This window comes from Melospiza georgiana, chromosome 6 (assembly GCF_028018845.1).
Source record: "Melospiza georgiana isolate bMelGeo1 chromosome 6, bMelGeo1.pri, whole genome shotgun sequence".
Classification (NCBI taxonomy): domain Eukaryota; kingdom Metazoa; phylum Chordata; class Aves; order Passeriformes; family Passerellidae; genus Melospiza; species Melospiza georgiana.
In genome coordinates, this window is record NC_080435.1 from 58,245,420 (window position 1) to 58,265,896 (window position 20,477).

General features: G+C 44.8%; 1 protein-coding gene across 2 annotated transcripts in view; it reads right to left on the reverse strand.

Moving 5' to 3' along the window:
• The window catches only part of HIF1A (hypoxia inducible factor 1 subunit alpha), a 35,449-nt gene extending 17,722 nt beyond the window's left edge, over nucleotides 1–17,727 (reverse strand). For both annotated transcript variants that reach the window (XR_009114560.1, XM_058025753.1), the window contains exons 1-4: nucleotides 17,543–17,727; nucleotides 1,937–2,127; nucleotides 852–997; nucleotides 673–757 (exon numbers count right to left, since the gene is read on the reverse strand). Coding sequence is in view for 1 of the 2 variants with exons in the window: in XM_058025753.1 (XP_057881736.1) it covers nucleotides 673–757; nucleotides 852–997; nucleotides 1,937–2,127; nucleotides 17,543–17,577 (457 nt within the window). In the remaining variant the exon portion in view is untranslated. The remainder of the gene's footprint in view (nucleotides 1–672; nucleotides 758–851; nucleotides 998–1,936; nucleotides 2,128–17,542) is intronic.
• Nucleotides 17,728–20,477: the final 2,750 nt, after the last annotated feature.

Consider the following 20,477-nt stretch of genomic DNA (forward strand, 5'->3'; position numbering starts at 1 on the left):
ACTGTAATTCATGGGTAATTGTTAAATTTCAAAGCACACAGCACTGTAAACATGGTGTTCTGCTCCCTCAGATGGAGAAAAGAGCCAGAAATCTGTGAAAAGATACCAATTTCATGCACCAATTAAAAGGTGCAGAGAAGCATCAACCCCAAAGCCCTTTTTTGGGCTGTTTAAGTATTCCCAGATCAGTGTCTTGGTGTCCTAAAATTTAAATACAGTATTCTTTTTGTCTTGGGTATACCACCACAGCTTGCTGGAAGAAAGCATTTCTTCTCAGCTGTCCTGTAAAAGCAAGGCCAGACCAAGACAAATGCACAAACTGAGCTTCTCCATGTCCCTCTATAGCAATTGCTTAAAATCATTCTCATTCAACCTACCTCTAATTTTATTCCTCTAGGCACTTATTCTTTCAACCCTCAAAACCTCCATTTTAGTAATTAATTTTGTTAGATTAAAAAAATCTCATTTCTTCTATAATTAGGATATAGCCAAAACATTTTGGTGATTCCTGTTGTTAGTGTCTCTCAACAAGGTGCAATTTAAGATTTAAGAAATAAAAATATATTAGCTTTTGAACTCAACACCACTTCCTGGCAGATATCCAACTGTATTAATGCCAACAGAAACTATCCATAAGTAAATTAAATTGATTTTTTTTTTCTTTTTTCTCACCATTTCTGTGTGTAAGCATTTCTCTCAGCTCCTCGTGGTCACATGGATGAGTGAAATCAAATACACTGTGCCCCGTCAACTCAAACTGCAAAAATGAACAGGTACATGGGTGTTTAACTTCACACACACAAAAATGGAACAGCTTTGTGAAACCGTCTTAGGAAATGTCAGTATTTCACCTGAGTGAGTCCCATACACTTGTTCACGTTTTCAGACATGTAAATCATGTCTCCATCTTCAGACAGAACCATGACAAAGCCATCAAGAGCTTTCAAGTAGAAACAGTTCAGTTCCTTCTCCATTTTGGCTTCTGTCTCCAGCTCACCTGCAAGCAGCCACACATTTTTGTTTAAGCAAACACCAGCCATTCTTCACTTACCAGCAGGAATGACTTCTGGCACCAGTCTGCAAGGAGTCAATCTTGCAGGACCATCAAAGCCAGTATAACTCATTTAGATAAATGATCAGTTCAATTCTTCAAGCTCTAGTAAAGGTATCAGAAATCACAGAAAATCAGAGTGAGTAACCCTCTGTGCTGTTATGTATTAACCAATGAAACTTCCACCTTAAGGAAAAGGTCTATGTGGCTAAAAATTTATTACCCATCCCAAAAAGGCATTCTAAACTTCTCTCAGGGGCTTTCTGGGAGAATTATCCAAGTCTGGCTACTGAAGTTACTCCTCCACACAGCAGAGGCAGACATGCATGAGCACAAATAACCAGCACACTGCCCATGGCAGGCTATCAGCCACAGGCTACACCCTGACTCAGATATTCCTGCACTTGGAGCTGCAGACACAACACATCCTCAGCTGACTTCACCTTCAGAGGAGCACACCACACAAACACAATTTACAAAACTATTCCTTGCAGTTTATTGTAAGGAGACACAACTATAGTTAGCTCAGTCAACCTTGAACCAAGTACCTACAGTCAAGAAAGCACAGCTGAACAAACAAGTTTAGAGGGGAAAAAGTATAAATGAAGGAATTTAACTTTGGAGAAGGGTCAGATAAGACTGAAAAGGGCACTATAGCTATGATGAGACAGCCAGGATCACCAGAATAGAAAGCGAAAAAATGGAATCCATTGAACAGTGAATTTTTCTTGTGTCATTGCTAACAGCTGATTTCTCCTGTAAAGCCTCCCACCTTCACGAAACAAGAACACATCTAACAACACATTGATTTATTTTACTGCTGACAGCCCTTACAAACAGACTCCTCCTCAATATCCCTCCCAGAGGGTGCCATGTGTCCCTTACCAGCATCCAGCAGCTTCCTCATGCGCAGGTAGCTGATGGTGAGCCTCATGATGGAGGCCTTGTCCAGGTGGGCACTGACAGTGTGGGGCAGGGGCAGCTGGTGGGCCAGCTCATAGAACACCTCCGACTCCTTGCTCCTCCTGCACCGCGCCGCGTCCCGAGACTTCTCTTTCCTGCGTTCGGAGCTAATCCTAGAGAAACAAAGTTTGGGGTTATACAGGGAACTGAGCTCTCGGGGATGCGTGGCTTTGAAACTAAGTTGCCCAGCAGTCAACTGGAAGTTGAATAAGGTTGAGATTCAGTTTAAAAGTGCAAGTAAGTTTCAGTTTAAAAAGTGCAAGTGTAATTCTTTGTATCAACTTCTGCCCCCTGCCAGAACTAAATTCAAACACGCAGTCTTCCAACGAGATCAGTTTTTCAAAGAGACACTTCCATACTCAGAACTTGTGGATCTGTGCAAAAGTCCTTTTTAGTTAGCACACATCTTGTGAGAGGGACCACAAATTACAGAGCAAAACAATTCATGAGCTAATGATCCTGGGACTTAATGAACCAGATTCAAAGAATCAGAGAATGGTTTGGCTTGGAAGTGACCTTCAAGATCAACCAGTTTCCACCCTCCTGCTGTGAGCAGGGACAGCTTCCACCACCCCAGGTTGCTCACAGCCCCATCCAACCTGGCCTGGAACACTGGAATGGAGCAGCCACAGCTGCTCTGGGCACCCTGTGCCAGGGCCTCACCACCCTCAGAGTTTCCCAATATCTCATCTGTATCTCCTCTCTTCAGTGTTGGCAAATACATACCCAAAAAACACATTTTCAGTCCTTTACCTGCTGTGGTACCCACAGTGGCAAAAACCTTGCTTAGTTTGTGCAGAAACACAGGTGTGACAATACCATGTTGGATGTGTCAGAGTCTCTTCTCCCAGCCTGGCAACCGAAGGAGTCAGACTTTTTCTGTTCTGGTTTTCAAGGTTGTTTATTTTCTGCTATCTATAACATTCTTTCCCTGACCTGCTGAGGTCTGTTCAGCAGGTCAGTCTGTGGCACATTGCCCACCTTCAGGGTGGTGTTGTCTTTTTATACTAAAAACTACATGCACTTTATTTACAATTGTTTTCCAATACCTATCACCTATGTTAGACAGTGAGCTTCTACTCTAAACCAATCCAAAATGCCACCATCACCCAGAAGATGGAGGCTAGGAAGAAGGAGAAAGAAGGACAAGGCAAAAATTCCTCCATCTTGGGACCCTGAGCCCCCATTCTAAAAACCCCAAAATTCTACCCTTCACCCTGTGACAAACTAACTATCATTCTACTTAAACTTTTGTGGCTTATAAATCCTCATATAACATTGGTAATTTTTTCCATGGGTCAAAATCAAAGGCACAGGGGTCTTGGGCTCTGTGCCAAGGCCTCTGAGCCCCTGGCAGGGCCTCAAGCCATCCAGGACAGCCAGAGGGATGTCCTGGGTTCTGACAAGAACCCTTCCTGCTTATCCCATACCTCGAGTGCTGCCTTTTCAGCTTCCAAATCCTGACCCTTCAAGCCCATTCAACAAATTACAGAGCAGGTAACTTCCAGCTCAATGCTCCAGCATGATGGATCATGTACACTCTCCAAGTTCTTCCTTTATTACCATCCTTACAAACAGGTCAGACAAGCAAGGGGACTCATTTAACATGAGATATGCTGCTTTTCCAAGCAATCCAGAAAGTCCCTTCCCCAAAACCATTCTGTGATGTTTCCATGATTCGCTTTCTCCAGAAAAGCCCCTTCCAGAGTCTCCCCTGTACTGGAAAACAACACCTCACTCTCCTTCCACTGCCTCACCCAGAACACGAGGTAAAGAGCAGCTCATCAAGGGAAAGCACTGAAACAGTTAAGACTGTGAGTAACAGGGAGAATTCCCCCTTTTCTCAACACCCACACCAGGTCACTTCTGCCTCATGCATTTGGGCAGATGAGTTTTGAACTAAATATTTTCACACAGGAGCTCCAAATTTTTTCACACATGCAAAGAACTCAGTGGTGCTGTGATCCCTGAGGAAATAAATGTGCTTTTATTTTTAAATTAACAATACAAAACCACACACTATTATTGTATTAAAGTTTTCTTTTTATGCATTTAAACTATTATTGTATTAAAGTTTTCTTTTTATGCATTTAAATCTTCTGAAGGCACCCTGTCTTCATTTTGTATTCACCTGAGATATAAAAGGCAGCTGCAGTTTGGGAATTACTTTTTTTAAGATTTCACAAGACTTAAAAGCCATCTACTACCACTGCCAAATTCACATTGCTAAGTCTGTGGATCTGTGCAAAAGTCCTTTTCAGTTAGCACACATTTTGTGAGAGGCACCACAAACTACAGAGCAAAACAATTCATGAGCTAATGATCCCTGGGACGTAATGAACCAGATTCAAAGAATCAGAGAATGGTTTGGCTTGGAAGTGACCTTCAAGATCAACCAGTTTCCACCCTCCTGCTGTGAGCAGGGACAGCTTCCACCACCCCAGGTTGCTCAGAGCCCCATCCAACCTGGCCTGGAACACTGGAATGGAGCAGCCACAGCTGCTCTGGGCACCCTGTGCCAGGGCCTCACCACCCTCCGAGTCAAGAGCTTCCCTATATCTGATCTGTATCTGCCCTCTTCAGTGTTACCAAATACATACCCAAAAAACACATTTTCAGTTCTTTACCTGCTGTGCTACCCACATGGGCCAAAATCTTGCTTAGTTTGTGCAGAAACACAGGTGTGACAATACCTTGTGTTGGATGTTGGAAGTACAAATGCCTTGACACATGGGGGAAGTTTAATAATCCATGAAAAATACAGAATAAGCTATCAGAATCTCTTTTACAATTACCTTCCTTTCTACCAACTTGGTAAAATTGTGTGCCATGCCCACCATCCTCTCCTCCTACTCCTGCCACTGCCAGCAGAGAAAAACTATTTCTGTGGAATGAGAAACATTAATTGTTTGACATAATAGCAATAAAGACCTTTGGAAAACTAACTCGTGGGAATTATAGTTGTAAAAAACTCTGGACATACAATAGTCCCATTGATTCCTGTGAATACAAACCCATGTCCCTTAGAATGGCAGCCTAAAATATTTGACAATATTTCCCCATATTGAAGATTTCTTCACATTGAATTTCCCTGTGACAACAGTGTTCCTGTTGTAGTGATGGATATCTTGGTCTGAGAAGCTTGAGGCTCCTGACATACAGGTATATCGGGAAACAGCCATTACGAAAAGTCTGACCTTTAACAATACTGCAGAAATATTTTAGCTATTTAACCTGACTGATTAAACATTTATTACTGAAAACAGGCCTCAAGTACCTTTTCTCTTGGTGGAAAACCAAGGGTGGAGGGGGAAAAAAACCATCTGGATTCTCTTTGTCCTCTTTCTTGAACCACAGATTTCACTGTAACTCTATTTTGCCAAAGGTATTTCAAGGTAACTGTCGTGGTTTAACCCCAGCCCACAACTGAGCACCACAAAGCTCTTTGCTCACTGCCTGTCCCACCCTTGTGGCATGGGGAGGAAAACTGCAGTGAAGGTAAAACCCATGGGTCAACTTAAAAACAGTTAAAAATGGAAACAAAATAATAATTGCAGTGACAAGGGATACAATAAAGAAAGAAACAAGACTCAAGAGAGACAAATGATGCTCGATGTAATTGCTCACCCACCCTCTGACTGATGCCCAGCCTGTCCCAGAGCAGGGACCAGCACCTCCCAGCCACCTCCCCCAGTTCACTCTGTGCTTGGGAATGTCTGTTTGGTCAGTCCAGGTCAGCTGTCCTGGCTGTGTCCCCTCCTGCCTTCCTGTGCACCTCCTCACTGGCACAGCAAGGGAAACAGAGTCCTTAACTCAGGGGAAGCAAAAAGAACTAAAACCTCAGTGTGCTGTCAGCATTATTCTCCAAAACAGCCCTGCACCAACTGCTAGGAAGAAAATTAACACTATCCCAGCTGAAACTGTAACAGCAGAACAAGAAATTCTGTTGCTTTAGACAGATTCACCTTTATACCTTTGATTTTTGTTAGCTACTCATTCAAGATCCCTTCACAGGCAAAATATTCATTCTACAACAAAAACTCAAGAGAGAATTACTGGAAGTAAATGGCTGAATCCACCCAGATTGCTGCAGCTTTGTCACTGTTTCCTTTACAACTGCAGACACTTTTAAGTTAAAACTCCCCTGCTTTGGCAATCAAGCTGAGCACTGCAAGTCCACAGGTTTGTCACAAGGCTTGTGTGAATCACACAGGGCACTCAAGAGATGAAAACAGACCATAACCTCACAAGTTGGGATTTCAGCCCTTGTATTTTCTTTCTGACAGCCTAATGTTCTTGAACATATTTTGGGTAGTTTCCAGATTTTGGCCAGGTTTTAGCACCCTTGGCAGCAGCCTTCAGCAGGAACAGTCAAAACTTCTCCCAGCCATTGAATTATTAATTACCAACTGAAATGCTGCCCAAATCCAGCCCATAGTGCTTTCTGTTAAAAATTAATCCCAGAGTAAGATCATCAAGTGCTGCCAGCTGGAGCTGATGGGCAGAACCCAAGGAAAAGGGGATGTTGGAACCACTCAGTGCTGCCTGAGTGGCAGCATCTCCTCTCCCTTTTACTACATGATTCCTTTCTAGAAAGGCTGCTACTATAGATAGATGTTTAAACTGTACAGCACAACAGTTGGCTATTTTTAGCTGCTATTTAAACCTAAGCTGTAACCAATCTGAGTAAAACCCAGCCATTTAAATAGGAAGATTAACTACCAGCTTCAAAGAGCATTTCTTTAATGGATCAAATTAATAGGGAAAAGGTCTTTCACAAATGAGGTTTAATTACCAAGTGAAGTCATTGTTGCCTCAACATTGAAATGCCACCAAACTAAAAAAAAATTCTTTGCTATTGCAACTACTCAAAGCTTTGTTACAATTGCATAAAGTAAATTAAACAACACACATCAGCATGTGTAGCTGCTCACAATTTTCTGTGTAGTCAATTAAATGACACTGAATTCCTGTAAAGAAAACCTATTTCCAAAGTGAGCATTCTCCTCACCAGAGGGGAAGGAAAGGGGGCTCAGGGAAGGAGATTTGAAACAGTGAGATGTGATATGATTTGTTTAAACTGATTTTGTGGCACTTCACTTCTCTTATCTGTTCTTTTTGAGCTGCCCCCATGTAAAGTTCATGACCTCAATAGAAAGATCATTCTGCAGAAAAGGAGAATTTAAAACAATTTAAACATTCTCCATTTGAAACAAACCCCAAACTTCAGAGCTGTATTGCAGCCTTCTGCTCTCAGTCTGGCAGGAAACAAAAACACCTCAAGAGCCTGAAGAAAACCTCAGCTGCTGAGTGGATTATACATGCAATGAAAATATCAGAAATGCCCGTGCTGGACAGGAAATTGCATGCATTTGCAGGTCTGATTTTTCCTGCACAATTCCAGTGCCAGACATTCATTTCCATTTTGTATTTCTACCAGAGAATACAGAAGCAGAGAATCATAAGCATGTTATCCATGAGAGCTCACTGAAAGCTGTTTCACTGACCCCTTCAAACCCAATAGTACTTCTTATACATAAGAGATGTTTACATGCAATAGCTGAACAAAATCTGAGCTCCAGAAGATATTTCAGTTACAGACCCAGAGCAAAAGGGTATTTCACAACCAGGACTCACTGCAGCTGAACCAAGAGCTCAGCTGAAGGATATAACCCAGACTCCCACTCCCTGCCTCAAATCATAGAATAGAAACAAAATTGTACAGCAACATTTGCCCAAGAGCCTTGAGAGCAAAGCACACCAGCAGCAACCCCGTGCCACCAGTTACAGATGCTAAAATTGGCCTCTCTGCTTGAGTGTGCAGCTCCTGTCCTCATGGTCATACAAACCTTGTGGGCCACAGCATCTCCCAAATAACACATCATTCCCCAAACCAGCCCAAAGACCCCTCCACAGCAGATTCCTACAAGTGAGCCCCCAATTCTCTAAATGCAGCCCAAATTTTTCATCTCCTTGACTGAAAAATAATCAATCACCACATATAAGTTGGCCTGTTCCTCCTTATTTACCAATGGCAAATAGACAAAAACAAAACAAAACAAAACACCCACAAAAAAAAAAAAAAAAAACACCAAACGAAAAAACACCAACCCTGGAAAATACCACCCATAACTGGTAAATTTTGGTTGAAGATACTTAGATAAAAAATGGTCAATGGATAGAACTTAAAATGTGTAGCAGTCAACTTTGTGTCCTTCTAGCTTTTAAAATCACCACCCAGTATAAGAAAATTTTTATACTGTGTACATATTATTTGATTAAAAAAAAATTAAAATCAAGAGGTTTCCTTTATTTCACTTTGCTATGGGCAAAGATTTTTCTCCCATTCAAACTTACTATTTCTCTAATCAGGTACACTTTACTCTAGAGATGCTTTCAGTTCCCATGTAAAATAACTTGTGCATAATTAATTCAGGCTCATCTTTCTTGATACAGGTGTGAGAACATTGTAAAATATGAACATCTTCCAATAGCAACTCACATTTTTCTCTTTAGATTTGCTTTCTTCAACCAAGTGGCTTTGCATTTGTGACATTATTTGTTCCTAAAGTTTCATAGACATATACATTGTAGAAAACAAGAAATCCTAATTATTAATGTGTTTCAAATCTGGTAACATCTTCTTGAGCTTTAACTAGTTTTCAGTTCTGCCATTAATTGCCATCATTTGCCAGTAAAAGATTAAGATAATATCTCCATGTTAGTAACAATCTCTCCTCTCTGACTGTAAAATTACTCTAGGAAACACCTGGCTTAGAAATGGAGTCACAAAAACTAAATCCACTATAATACAGCTTCATTTTTTTCCTTCATTACACCAAAAAGAGATGTAAATATTACAGCATAAAAGTATATGGCATCAGGATGGTGTTGGAACTTTACAAAGTAGAACTTTACAAAGTAGACCTGCAAGTGGTCTCACGTTTAATTTTAAGGCTGAATGCATTCCTGAGGTTGATATAAAACTTGGTCACCTTTCCAGGCCCAGCCTAAGCAAGGTGTTTCTGGCAGCACAGCTGAACAGGACACAGGGGCAGCTCCTGGTTTGCAGCCATACCCAGAATAACCAGTTGTGTCCATGTGGAGAGCACATGGCTCAGCCCTGGGCTTGTCCCACCAGCCACCCTCACCTACAGCCAGAGTGTCAGGACAAAATTTACTCTCCTGACTGTGCTGAGTACACATTCACTTGGGGTTTTTCACTGTTTGTAAGATGTGTGTTTTGTCCAGAGCTGCTAGCCATGATACTTGCTAAATTATTCCTCCATGGAAAGGAGAAGCTAAAACAGTGGAACTGCCCTATTGACAACTTCATATTAAAAACTGGTTTATAGTTTTTACCACTCAAAGTTAAAACTTTGAGTAGTAAAATTGTTTAGGTTATTTAGGTATAGGGGACCTCAGGAGCTGATCAGCTTCAACAGGGAGGGACAGAGCTGCAGTGTTAGCACCATCTATCAGGCCTTGAGACAGACCCACACCAACATGGCCCCGAGAGCCCCGTTCCCTCTCCCTCCCAGCCCTGCAGTGACACACTTGTCTGTCCTGACCAGCAGCCCAGACTGCTCATCCCTCAGCAGGCAAACTTTTTCCAAATTGCTTGGGAGGGGTGCTCCTTCCTCCTATTGCAGCCCTACAGAATTACTGCAGCCTCTCACTGCCACTTCTCTATGGGTTGGGGTTATTGCTTTGACCCACCTTGCTCTGACGTGATTTCCTGTTAAAGTATTATTGCTTTATGGCCAATTTTATTTACTAGTTCTTATGTTCTAGTCCGTGTAGAGAGTTCTTGGGAAGGAAAAAAAAAACCCCACACCCAAACCTCGTGTGTAATCAGAAGCATGTGATTATACAGAAGAAAGTCTTGCCCTTCATGAATTAATGAACATCACAGCCCACTAATCCAGCTCAGGAAAAGAACTCAGAAATTCCTTACATACAGTATGAATGTTCAAAAGATATTTAACTACAGAAACTAATGTCATATCTAAGCAGAAACAACACCACAAAAGTCATTCCTTGGTATGTTTCTTTCTAACACAGCAATTCAAACCATTTTCTACACATGAGGATAGTTATAGGCACTTCCCATAGCCTGACTACCACCAAAACAAACCCCTAAGTGATAAAACTCTAATAAATCAGGAGAGCAGGCAGGCAGGTCAGCCTGGATTAGCCACAGCAGCACAAATGCTCTGAAAGCCAGCAGTGTTTGCAAAATGAGAGTGGGAGAAGCAGTGAGAGGAGACTCACTCAGCTCACCTAGAGAAGCTTTTCCCCACAAATGCAGACAAACACCCATCCCACAGACAAACCCCAGCACAGGAGCCAGCACACAGCCCTGATGGCCTGAACCCACCACAGCACCACCCTGACAAGCTTATCCATCATCTGCATTTGGCCTTGGATTGACCTGAAACCCCAACTACCTCCCCACACAGAAAAGCTTCAATATTGTCATTTCTAATTTAGATCATGGTGAAGGGATTCTATCATGTCTTACTACACAGTGTAACCCATCCACAGTTCACCTTTGCATGGTAATATACTGGTTTAAAATAACCACATGGCATACAGTGGTGGCATAAAAGATTTTTTTTTCAGCTACATTATTTGGCTTTTTCTTGAGTATATTTTTTTCCTTAATTAGTTGTGCTTTACCCTTCAGGATTAAAGGTACATGGTAGTAAAACTGTGTTTATTATTACAGAAAAATCAGAGCTATTCAAAAGAGATATCTGAACACAGGCTTGACAGAACTGGACACTAAGTGCTCTCCTCCCTTCAGCCCTTCTGCTTTTGCTTCTATCAAGCTCACAAAAAATGATGCAAAACATATCCCCAAGATATCTGTCAGGCTTTCAGTAAACAATGTTTTAGCTAAGAACTGGTCTACCTTCAGACAGATGCAGACTCTTGATAAAGTAACTAATTTTAGTCTAAATCATGGCATTAAAATCCATCTTCTGTTTTGTTCACTGCATTTTGTTTTTAAGATTGGAGGCTGGACATTTTCCCTCATTGCTTCCATCCAAGTTTCATCCCTTCACCTCAAGTTCCTCAACTGCTTTCAGTTAACAGGGTATTTTGTAATCAAAGATTTTTAAGAACAGGGGGAAAAAATAACAGAAGTAAGAGATATCAAGTTTTATTTTTCTCTGTGAATAAAGAGCAAACCACAAAGCAGTCAAGAGAAATACTTACAACAATAGCTAGGACAAAAAGCCTGCAGCAATGTCAGCTCAGCATCCAATAGACTCAATAGGGTGCAAGGAAAAAGTCCTTTCTGAAGGACTGAGCACCAAAATGCCCATCCCCAGCTAAACCATTCCTTTCTTTAGTTTAGCTAGTGGAGGCTGCAGCCTTTATATTTGATGTGGATTACTTTATGTCTTCCAAAGGAGGTGAACAAGAAGCAAACATAAGGAGGTAAGCCTTTAATAACTCCCTTTCTATCATAACAGTCCATTTACTATTCTCATTTGTGAGCAAAAACAGGAGGCTTGGCCTCAAATCCTTTTGCTTCTTGAAATGCACACATTTCCATAAAGTGACATCAGTCTAGTTTTGGTTTAGGATTGACAATGAAAGAACTCATTCTGGTAAAAAAAACAGGTCATCTTTTCCAGGTAACATTTCCAGGATTATTACATATCAAGTCAAAATGTTTATTAAATTAGCTGCTTGGTAAAACCTTCCACTGTTGCAATTATAATCAGTGCTGCTGATTCAGAAGACTCAATTTTTCACTTGAAGTTCAGGCTCTATTTTAATGCAGTGAGTTAAAAGGTTTGTTGTAACATTTCTCAAAATGCTTAAGGAGCATTCATTGACACCAAATTAAACAGAAGCTGCACAGTATCTCTGCCAACACACACATTTAAGCTTTGGTGTCTTTAAGGAACAACCAGTGGATCATCCTGAAGCACCAGTTCTTCTCCAGTGCCAGCAAAGCCATTTTGAATTTCTTGCTACTAAAACATCTCAAGCTTTTAAAGGGCTACATTTCTGTACTAGTCCCAGTGTTATCAGACTTCAACAGGAAGAAAGGACAGATGATGCACATGATGAAGCTGCTCTTTATCAATGCACCTTCTCTGAGTTCTCAAACCCAAGCCCCAGGCTGGTATGAACAGGCACAGCTTCAACCCAGGCTGTGGCTCCACATCAAAGAACCCTCATGTTCATCACCTACATAAACTGCATTCACAAAATACATATATGCTGGCATGCATTCACTTCATTCCATGCTCCTAATGATTTCAGAATGTAATTTTGGTAGAGATTTTTATTCCAAGCTAAATAGCAGAGACTCAGAAGAGAAAAACCTCAACAAGCTTCATGTCCAATGGTGATTTGGAAATCTGGACCTTCCTTGAATTTTCAGTCACTAAAGTGCAAAGGCTCATCCTGTAGTCCCCAGCATCACAAAACCTCCCTGTGTCTCCCATTTCAGAGCAGCCCTCAGTGGAAAACTCAGATTCTCCTGCATTCTCTGCCATCCCCTCTAACACAGAGGGAATTTCTCAGGAGAGGCTCAAAATGCTCAGACTTTCTCAAATATAAAAGGGAAAGGGCTGTTATAACATGAAAAGATGATTAAGGTCCAAGTTCTTTCCATGCATTACCTAGGTGGTTTTTCTGAGGCATGTAAACACCTGCCCATATAACTGTGTGTGTGAAGATAAAAGGTGCAATAATCTGGAACATTCCTTCCTTTTGGACACCAGCTTGCTAGGAACAGGTATGGGCTACTGTGCCTTCTTGTAAAGCTCTTGCAAGATTTGTTTTTGCTTTGAATCTGATTGTTTTTAAAGAACACATCTTGTAATTGAATTGGTATTTGCATCTCCTTGGAAGTACCATCAGGAAAAGCTTGATGCTCTTGTACACCACCACTAAACCATGTGGGACTTCCCTCCTGGCCTTACTTAGCCATGCACACTCTACAATCAGGTAAAAATTATTTTGTTGGCATGTCCTAACACCAAAGCTCTTTAGGAATAAATTAATACTGCCAAATTCTCTTCGGTAGTGCAAAAAAAAAAAAGGGGGGGGATTTTTAAAAATCAGCAGCTTCTGTCATTTGATGTCCCCTTTAAAGTCACAAATCTAGTTGAAATCCAGTCTATTACTATTGAGCAACATGAACACATCCAAGAATTCAATCCAGTGTTACACAGGCTCAGCAAGAGTCCTCCAGGATCCCAGGCTGGAAGCACACCAACAGGAACACGCACAGTCTTAGGGGTTTTGGGCTCACACTGCAATGCCACTGACATTTGACAACGTTATTAATATTTATTGACTAATTTTTTTTATTCCTCTTCACCATCAGCAATCAGAGTTTTGGAGCCAGACACATAAACTCGAGGCATTATAGTCCAAGGACAGGGAGGAATGAGGAATAAAGTCTATGGCTGCTTGCACAAGGTGCAGGGGAGGGAGCAATCACCTGCAGGGGAATTCACGCATGGCTCCCGTGACAGCAGCGTGGTCTCCTCTGGTGGCAGCAGCAGGACAGCGTGGCACAGCTCCTCAAGGCTCACAGAGGGCATGCCACCTCAGCCTAACCCAGGTAAACCCTTGATGGGCACTTCTGATAAGAGAGAAACCAACCAGCAGATGGGGATGGCAATTAAATGAGAGAATAAAATCGATTATCCACTTCACACCTCCACCTTTAAACCAACAGTTGACTTAAGTGCCACACTTAGGATGCTGATAAGCAGCTATGTTTGTTACCCCCTACACCTTCCAAAAATGGTCCAGCATGTGCCTCCAGGAAAGAAAAAGCTTTTCAACACAAGGTTGAATTGCTAGAAAAGCCTGAAAGGGCTTCAAAGAAAAACCTCTTACTATCACATCACCCTGTTACAGATCCCCGACAACCTGGACCATCCGATCACAGCTGCAGCAGCCCTCTTAGCTAAGCATGGACTGGTTATTGGTATTTCAGGCACCCCAACCAAGAGACCCAGACTGCAGACACTGTGTTTTAAAGGGCAAAGCAAGCACGACTGTAAACAAAACCCAGAAAACCCTCCTGCTGCTTCCATCAGCTCACTGGCAAATTATCAGACGTTCACTGATAAATGGAACCAAAGCACGAGCAGAGCAAAATTATGGAAAATTTCTGCAATAAGCAAATCCTCCACAGCTATTCTTCCCTGATTTTCAGTGCCTTGATGATGATGAGGACGGGCAGTAGCACTATGCTGTCCCCTTCATCTTTAGTGGGCACTGGAAAAACATTTCTGGTCATTTTTGTAAAAGGAATTCACAAAACTTTTCATGTTTGAGGCAGTGCAAAGAACAGACAACACAGGTAAGTGTTATGGCAAGGCAAACAATCCAGAAAAATCCAGAAAGCAGAAAAACCACTGTTCTGTGAGCCAGAAACCAATGAGCCTTCCCCATACCTGTGGGGAGACTCTCCAGGAGATTTACTGAAAGATTCCTCCTCTTCTTACAGCCCGGATTACACAAAAGGGTTTTGTATTCACTTTCGACTCCAGCAAGGGTGGCTCAGTTCCCCCAGCGCTGAGAGAAATTAACAGACAAAAGCGGTGGCACAGACAGTCCCAAATACCTCACACAGGTTTGAGAATAACCAGGGGCAGCCACTGCCCCTCAGAGCCACCAGCACAGGGCACAGCCTTCTCAAACAGATTCTGGAGCTGCACTTTGGTGGCAAAAATCCAGCAGAAAACCCCTGGTCTTCCAAATCATCCCCTTCAGACGCTAAAAAAATAAGTTTCAAGGCCCAACTCTGAGAAACTGAAAAGCTGAAGTTCTTCTGCAAGGTACTCATATGAATTTTATTATTAAATTTCACTGGCTTATACCATCTTAAAACTCAGACTGAATGCTCCAGAAACCACTCATTTTTATTTCACACCTATGGCATTAAAAATATGTGTTTTATGCTAAAAAGACTTACAGCACACTAGAAAAATGAATCTGGGTTAGCTACCAGCTGCAAGCCACTACCCAAGTAAGGACTAACCCATAACCCTAAATGGCTCATTGACTGAAAAAGGCACCAAAATTCCTCTGCTAATAGTGAAGTGCCACAGCACAGACCCGAGGAAAAGCTTTTCATTGCATCAGCCATCTGCATGCTGGAGTTTGCTAAAAGAATATTGAGAAAAATCTCACACTTCTCACCAAAACCTTAAATGTGGCTCAAATGAGAGTCAATGATGAGCACACTGGAGTTTGTTCAAAGAATATTGAGAAAAATCTCACACTTCTCACCAAAACCTTAAATGTGGCTCAAATGAGAGTCAGTGATGAGCACACAAAGCTCCCAACAACTCTGTTTCAGCCACTCCATGCACTGAAACGCTGTCCTTGCAGCACCCGGGGGAAAACCCAGGAGCACATCAAAGTGATACAACTACTGAAGAATGCCTAAAACCCAAATAATTCAGTATCTAATCATGGTGCTGACACTTGATTTCTTAGGGAGTCTTGACCCCTCTGCATATATGAGAAGCTTGGAACCACATCAAGAAATGGATTCAACAGGCCAGTAGAAAAACCCACACCTCCAGATACTGCTACGACCAAATTTCACTTTAAGACAAACTTGGGCAAATTCCATGTTTTCTGAATCTCACAGCATATAATTAAGTAAACAACAACCTTTACATTAACTATCAAGGGATAAACACTATCCACATACAAGCAGAGGGAAAGGCAAGGAATAAAAGAATCTTAACCCATGCCAAAATTGAGGTGTACTGTATATACAATTAGCCAAAGTTTTATCATCAAAGATCATAAAGAACAGGACATAAAGGACTTCTCCCTTCAAGGTATTCTGAATATGGACACTATCAAACCTAAACCCTACAAAAACAACCCAGCTTTTTGAGAAATGTTTCATATTTCCATGCAGCTCTCTGCTGAGCTCACATCCTTCCTTTTTTTGCTTAGCCATCTTCACTCAAGTGTACATCCACAGCCCCCAGGACGAATGTACCACAGACACAGCTTTATGTTTTCCATTAAAACCCTACAACAGGAGTAAGGGGAATATCCCTTTATAAGAAACATTCCCGACTTTGAACTTTGTCGTCAGGAAACAGAAAACAACAAATTCTCTTTCTTAAGCCCTGCCTTTAGGAAGGAAGGATAAGCTTTGCATACTCATTCTTGCATTCTGAAGAAAGCAGATTACATCCAGGAAAAGGGAATTTCAATTAAAAAAAATAAAAGTCCTCCAGTGGGGCAGAACGGTAAGTAAAAAATAACAAATGCTCAAGGGCAAAAGAAAAAATAAAAAAGGGGGGAGAAATCCCAATAAGAAACAACAATAATAATAAAAAAAAAAAAGTATCAGGAAACAAGTCTCAAAGCCCCTTCCCAGACCTGCCACTAAATTAGGGCATCAGAGCAAAGCGCAGATTAATCATGTTGGTTGCAACATTTTCTCACAGGCTTCCCAAGAGCCATCCGGCAGAGCAGAGAAGCTGGAGGCTGAGTGCCACCCCAGGGTGCCCCCGTGTCGGGATTTCCCTGCACCCGGAGCCGCTGCTCCCCCATCGCAGCCCGGCCGCGGCTCCCAGGGCGCTCCAAGGCAGCCGGTGCTGTCCGGGCGCTCCGGGTGCCGGTGCTGCCCGATGTTCCCGGTGCTCCCGGAGCTTCCCGCTCGGCACAAAGCTCACCATCCATTTTACAACCCGGCCAGGCTCCTTCCCGACACAACTTACACGCTCTAACACTTAGAGCGCTTAACCTGCTCAGATGACCCTCGCATATAAGGGCAGGCAAAACCCATCTCGAAGAATTAAAAGCCGAGAAAAGGTATCGATAGCCATATAAACAAGCCTTCTGCAGATGGCGAAGAAGGCAATTAATCCCCCCACAAAGCCCCACCGCCGGGACCGGCTCACCCGAGCCCCCCGGCTCCTTAAACTTCACCGCCTAACAAAGGCTTTTAAGGCTTTTATTCCCCCCCCTCTTTCCTCTAATTTGCGCTTACAATCCTCGGTGAATTATTCATACTCCTCAACTCACATTGTCCATCCGCTCCCCCTCCCCACTCCTCTTACACCTCCCCAACGCGACTTTTGGGGATTTTTTTATTTAAAGCTTCATATCTCCAGACTGAGAACCGGCCCTTTTCCGCACAAAGCCGGGGCACGGCGGGCTCGGAGCGCGCCGGGCACGGGGCACGATCAATCCCTGCCCGCTCATTTCCCGGAGCGGAGCAGCCCCCGGCTCGCTCCCCGGCACCGCGGCCGACACCGGGCACCTCACCCCCGGCCCCGCCGCCAGCCCCGAGCCCCGGCCCGCTCCCCCCGCCGACAAAATGGCGACGTGGACGAGAAGGAGAAGAAGGAATGGAAGAGCGGAGCGCTCCGCGGGCCGGGGGAGCGCGGGGAGGGCAGCGGGGAAGAGGCCGAGGAGGGGGCGGCGGTAACAAAGCAGGGGGCGGCGGGGGCCGGCAGCAGCGAGCGGGGGGGAGGCGGGGGGCGGGCGGCGCGGCATCGGTACCTCTTCTTGTCGGTGACGCCGCCGGGGCTGTCCATGGCGGCGGGATGGCTTCTCCTCCTCCCGCCGGCTCCCTGGATGCGAGGCGGCCGCGGCTCCGATGGCCGCCAAGGGGCGCGGGGAGATGGCGGCGCTGGCCGGGTCTGGGGCCGCGCGGGCTCAGAGCATCGGGGCACAGGCTGCGGGAGGTGCGGGCGCGGCGGCGGCGGCGGGCGCGGCGCGGGGCCCGCGCTGCGCCAGTGAGGAGCGGCGGCGCGGCCCGGCCCCTGCGCGCGGGGTCAGCTGAGCGCTCAGCTGGGCGGGGGCCGGCGCCTCACGTGCGGCGCTGCGTGCGGGGCGGGCCCGGGCACGGCCGGCCCCACAACGCCGGCCCCACAGCAGCCTCCCCACAGCAGCCTCCCCATAGCGCCGGCCCCACAGTGCCAGCCCCACAGCGCTGGCCCCAGAGCGCCCGCCGGCGGGGGCTCGTCCCTGCCCAGTCCAGCCCGGTTCAGCTCAGCTCAGTTCTGCCCGGCCGGCCCTACATCGGCCCCACAGCACCGGCCCCACAGCGCCCGCTGGGGGAGCTAGTCCCAGCCTAACCCATCCCAGCCCAGCCCGGCTCGGCTCGGCTCGACCCGGCCCGCTCCGCTCCGAGCACCGCCCGCGCGGATCCTGCCACAGATCGCACCCCCGTGGGCACAGTGCGAGGAGCTAGTCCTTTCTTTATCTCCTTCTTTTTTCCTTTCTCATGTAACTTTGTTCGATGCTTGACTCTGCTGCCTCTCCCAAAGGTGTCGTAGTAGAATAAAAAGCCAGGATGTTTGGAGTAATGGAATCATCGAGGTTGGAAGAGACCTTTAAGATCATCCAGTTCAAACATCCACCTAGACTGCCCCTAACCCACATTCCCCAGCACCTCTTAAACACCTCCAGGGACGGGGATTCCAGCACCAGCCTATTCCAATGCCTGACTATCCCAACAGAGACATTTTTATTTTTTGTATTATCTAATCTGGATCTCCCATGTCTTGCCTTAAGAGAATGTCCTCCTGTCCCCTCACTGCGGCCACGGCAGCAGAGACCTCCCTACAACCTCCTCTCTGTGAGTTTTAGACAGTGATGAAGCCCCCCCCGAGACTCCTCTTCTTCAGACAAAGCAAACTCAACTCCCACAGCCACTCCTCACAAGACATTTTTTAATCCATTTCCAGTTAAAGGGTTCAGAACCTCACATTAATTAAAGGGAGCAGTCAGCTCCACAGCCAGGCAGCCCAAAGGGGGAACTGACAGGTAATTAAGCACATTTCGAGCAAGTTTTACAACTTCCCAAACCAAACCCAAGAGCAGAGCCAGGAGGTTGGACCAGGGCTGTGCCGAGGCACTGTGACCCCCTCTGCCTTCCTTCCCTGCTACCCACCCAGGCTGGCCCAGATCCAATGCCATCATCCCAGTGCCTGTGACCATTTTTCCTCTCCCTGCTCCCCCCACGGCAAGCCTGGCCTCAGGCACTGCTCACCTGAGAGCCCCAGGAGCTCCTGCTAACCACTGTCCAGGAGGGGCTGGACAGTGTCCACCTGGCACTGACATGGCCACACAGGCGAGTGGCCTCCTGGATCAGGAGCCAGGATACAGCCATGGGAGAGCAAGGAGAGGAAACTGGGGCAGAGCAGACACATTTAAAGTTAAAAGCCTTAGTTCTGTCAGGGTCATGTATGGGTGAGCACTCTGGGGAGGCAGGAAAGGCACAGTTCCAGGTGGAGTGACCCCACAGAGCTCACGGGTTCCTTTACATCTTGTGGGCTCCCACTAGTAAGGACTTCAAGTGACCATCTGGCGCTGAACCCTAGGAGACTACTCAGTTGGCAGCTCAGCAGTAATGATACTTTTTTAAAAAAGCAGCTTTGACAGGCATAAGTGACATTCTTTAGCTGCTGTGTGCACGTGCGGTGACATAAGAAACACCTGCAGGGCAAAGTAGATGGTGCTTCAGTGCTGCACCTTCCTAACACTTCTGCTGTGGATTCCCAACTCCAAGGTAACAAGCAGTTGGTTTAGGCATACAGTCATGGGTGTTCTGTGTTTGGAGGAGGTATTATTATTTTATTTTATTTAGAAGAATTAAAAGCAGTGACTCTGACATTTGTTACAATCACAAGGAGTCCCTGTATGAAAAGGATTGCTTCTGCCCACAGCAGTCAGATACATGGAAGAGGCACAGGTGCTTCTGACTACTTTTATTCCTTCAAGGTTTTTCTATCCAAACACAGACAAAGCCCAGCTCTGCTTTGCTTATGAGCTGTGACAACACAATAGCCCGTGGCAGTGTGGCTGTGAACTACTGATATTTCTGTTGTTTTGTGCTCACTGGAGCCTCCAGAAGAAAAACAATCTAAGCAAGACTCAACCTCAAGTGTCTTGCATAAGTACCAAGAAGCCCTCCCCAAGGGCTCACAGACAACTTTATCTATCAAAATGAAGTTTAGGCAGCTCAAACATAGGAAGAAATTCAGTTGTGCACTGCAACTGAGCAGGGTTTTTTAGTCTGTTCAGAGTCACCATAACAGCCCTTAGAGAATTTTCTGGTTAAATGGGAAGGAATCTCCTGGTGGGTACAGAAATGACAAGGTGCCACCGTCCCCACCAGAGCCCCTGGAACGCATCTGGGGAGTTTTGGTAGTGAAGTGGTGATAACAGAGGTACTTCCCATGCCTTAGAGGAGGCTGGTGCAACTCAGAGCAGCCCTTGCAGCTTCTCTAATCTCTCAGACTGAGGTTGAAGTGGTTCCTGGTGAGCCTGGCACACTTGAAAGTGAAAGCCTCTTCTTTACTTTGACGGCAATCTCAGTGCCCTTCAAAGACCAAGAGGCACTTGATGCAGTCTGGACCAGGGACTGCTGAGTTGTAACCTACAGAACCCACCTTACCCTACCCAATAAGATTTTATTTCCACTCTAGTC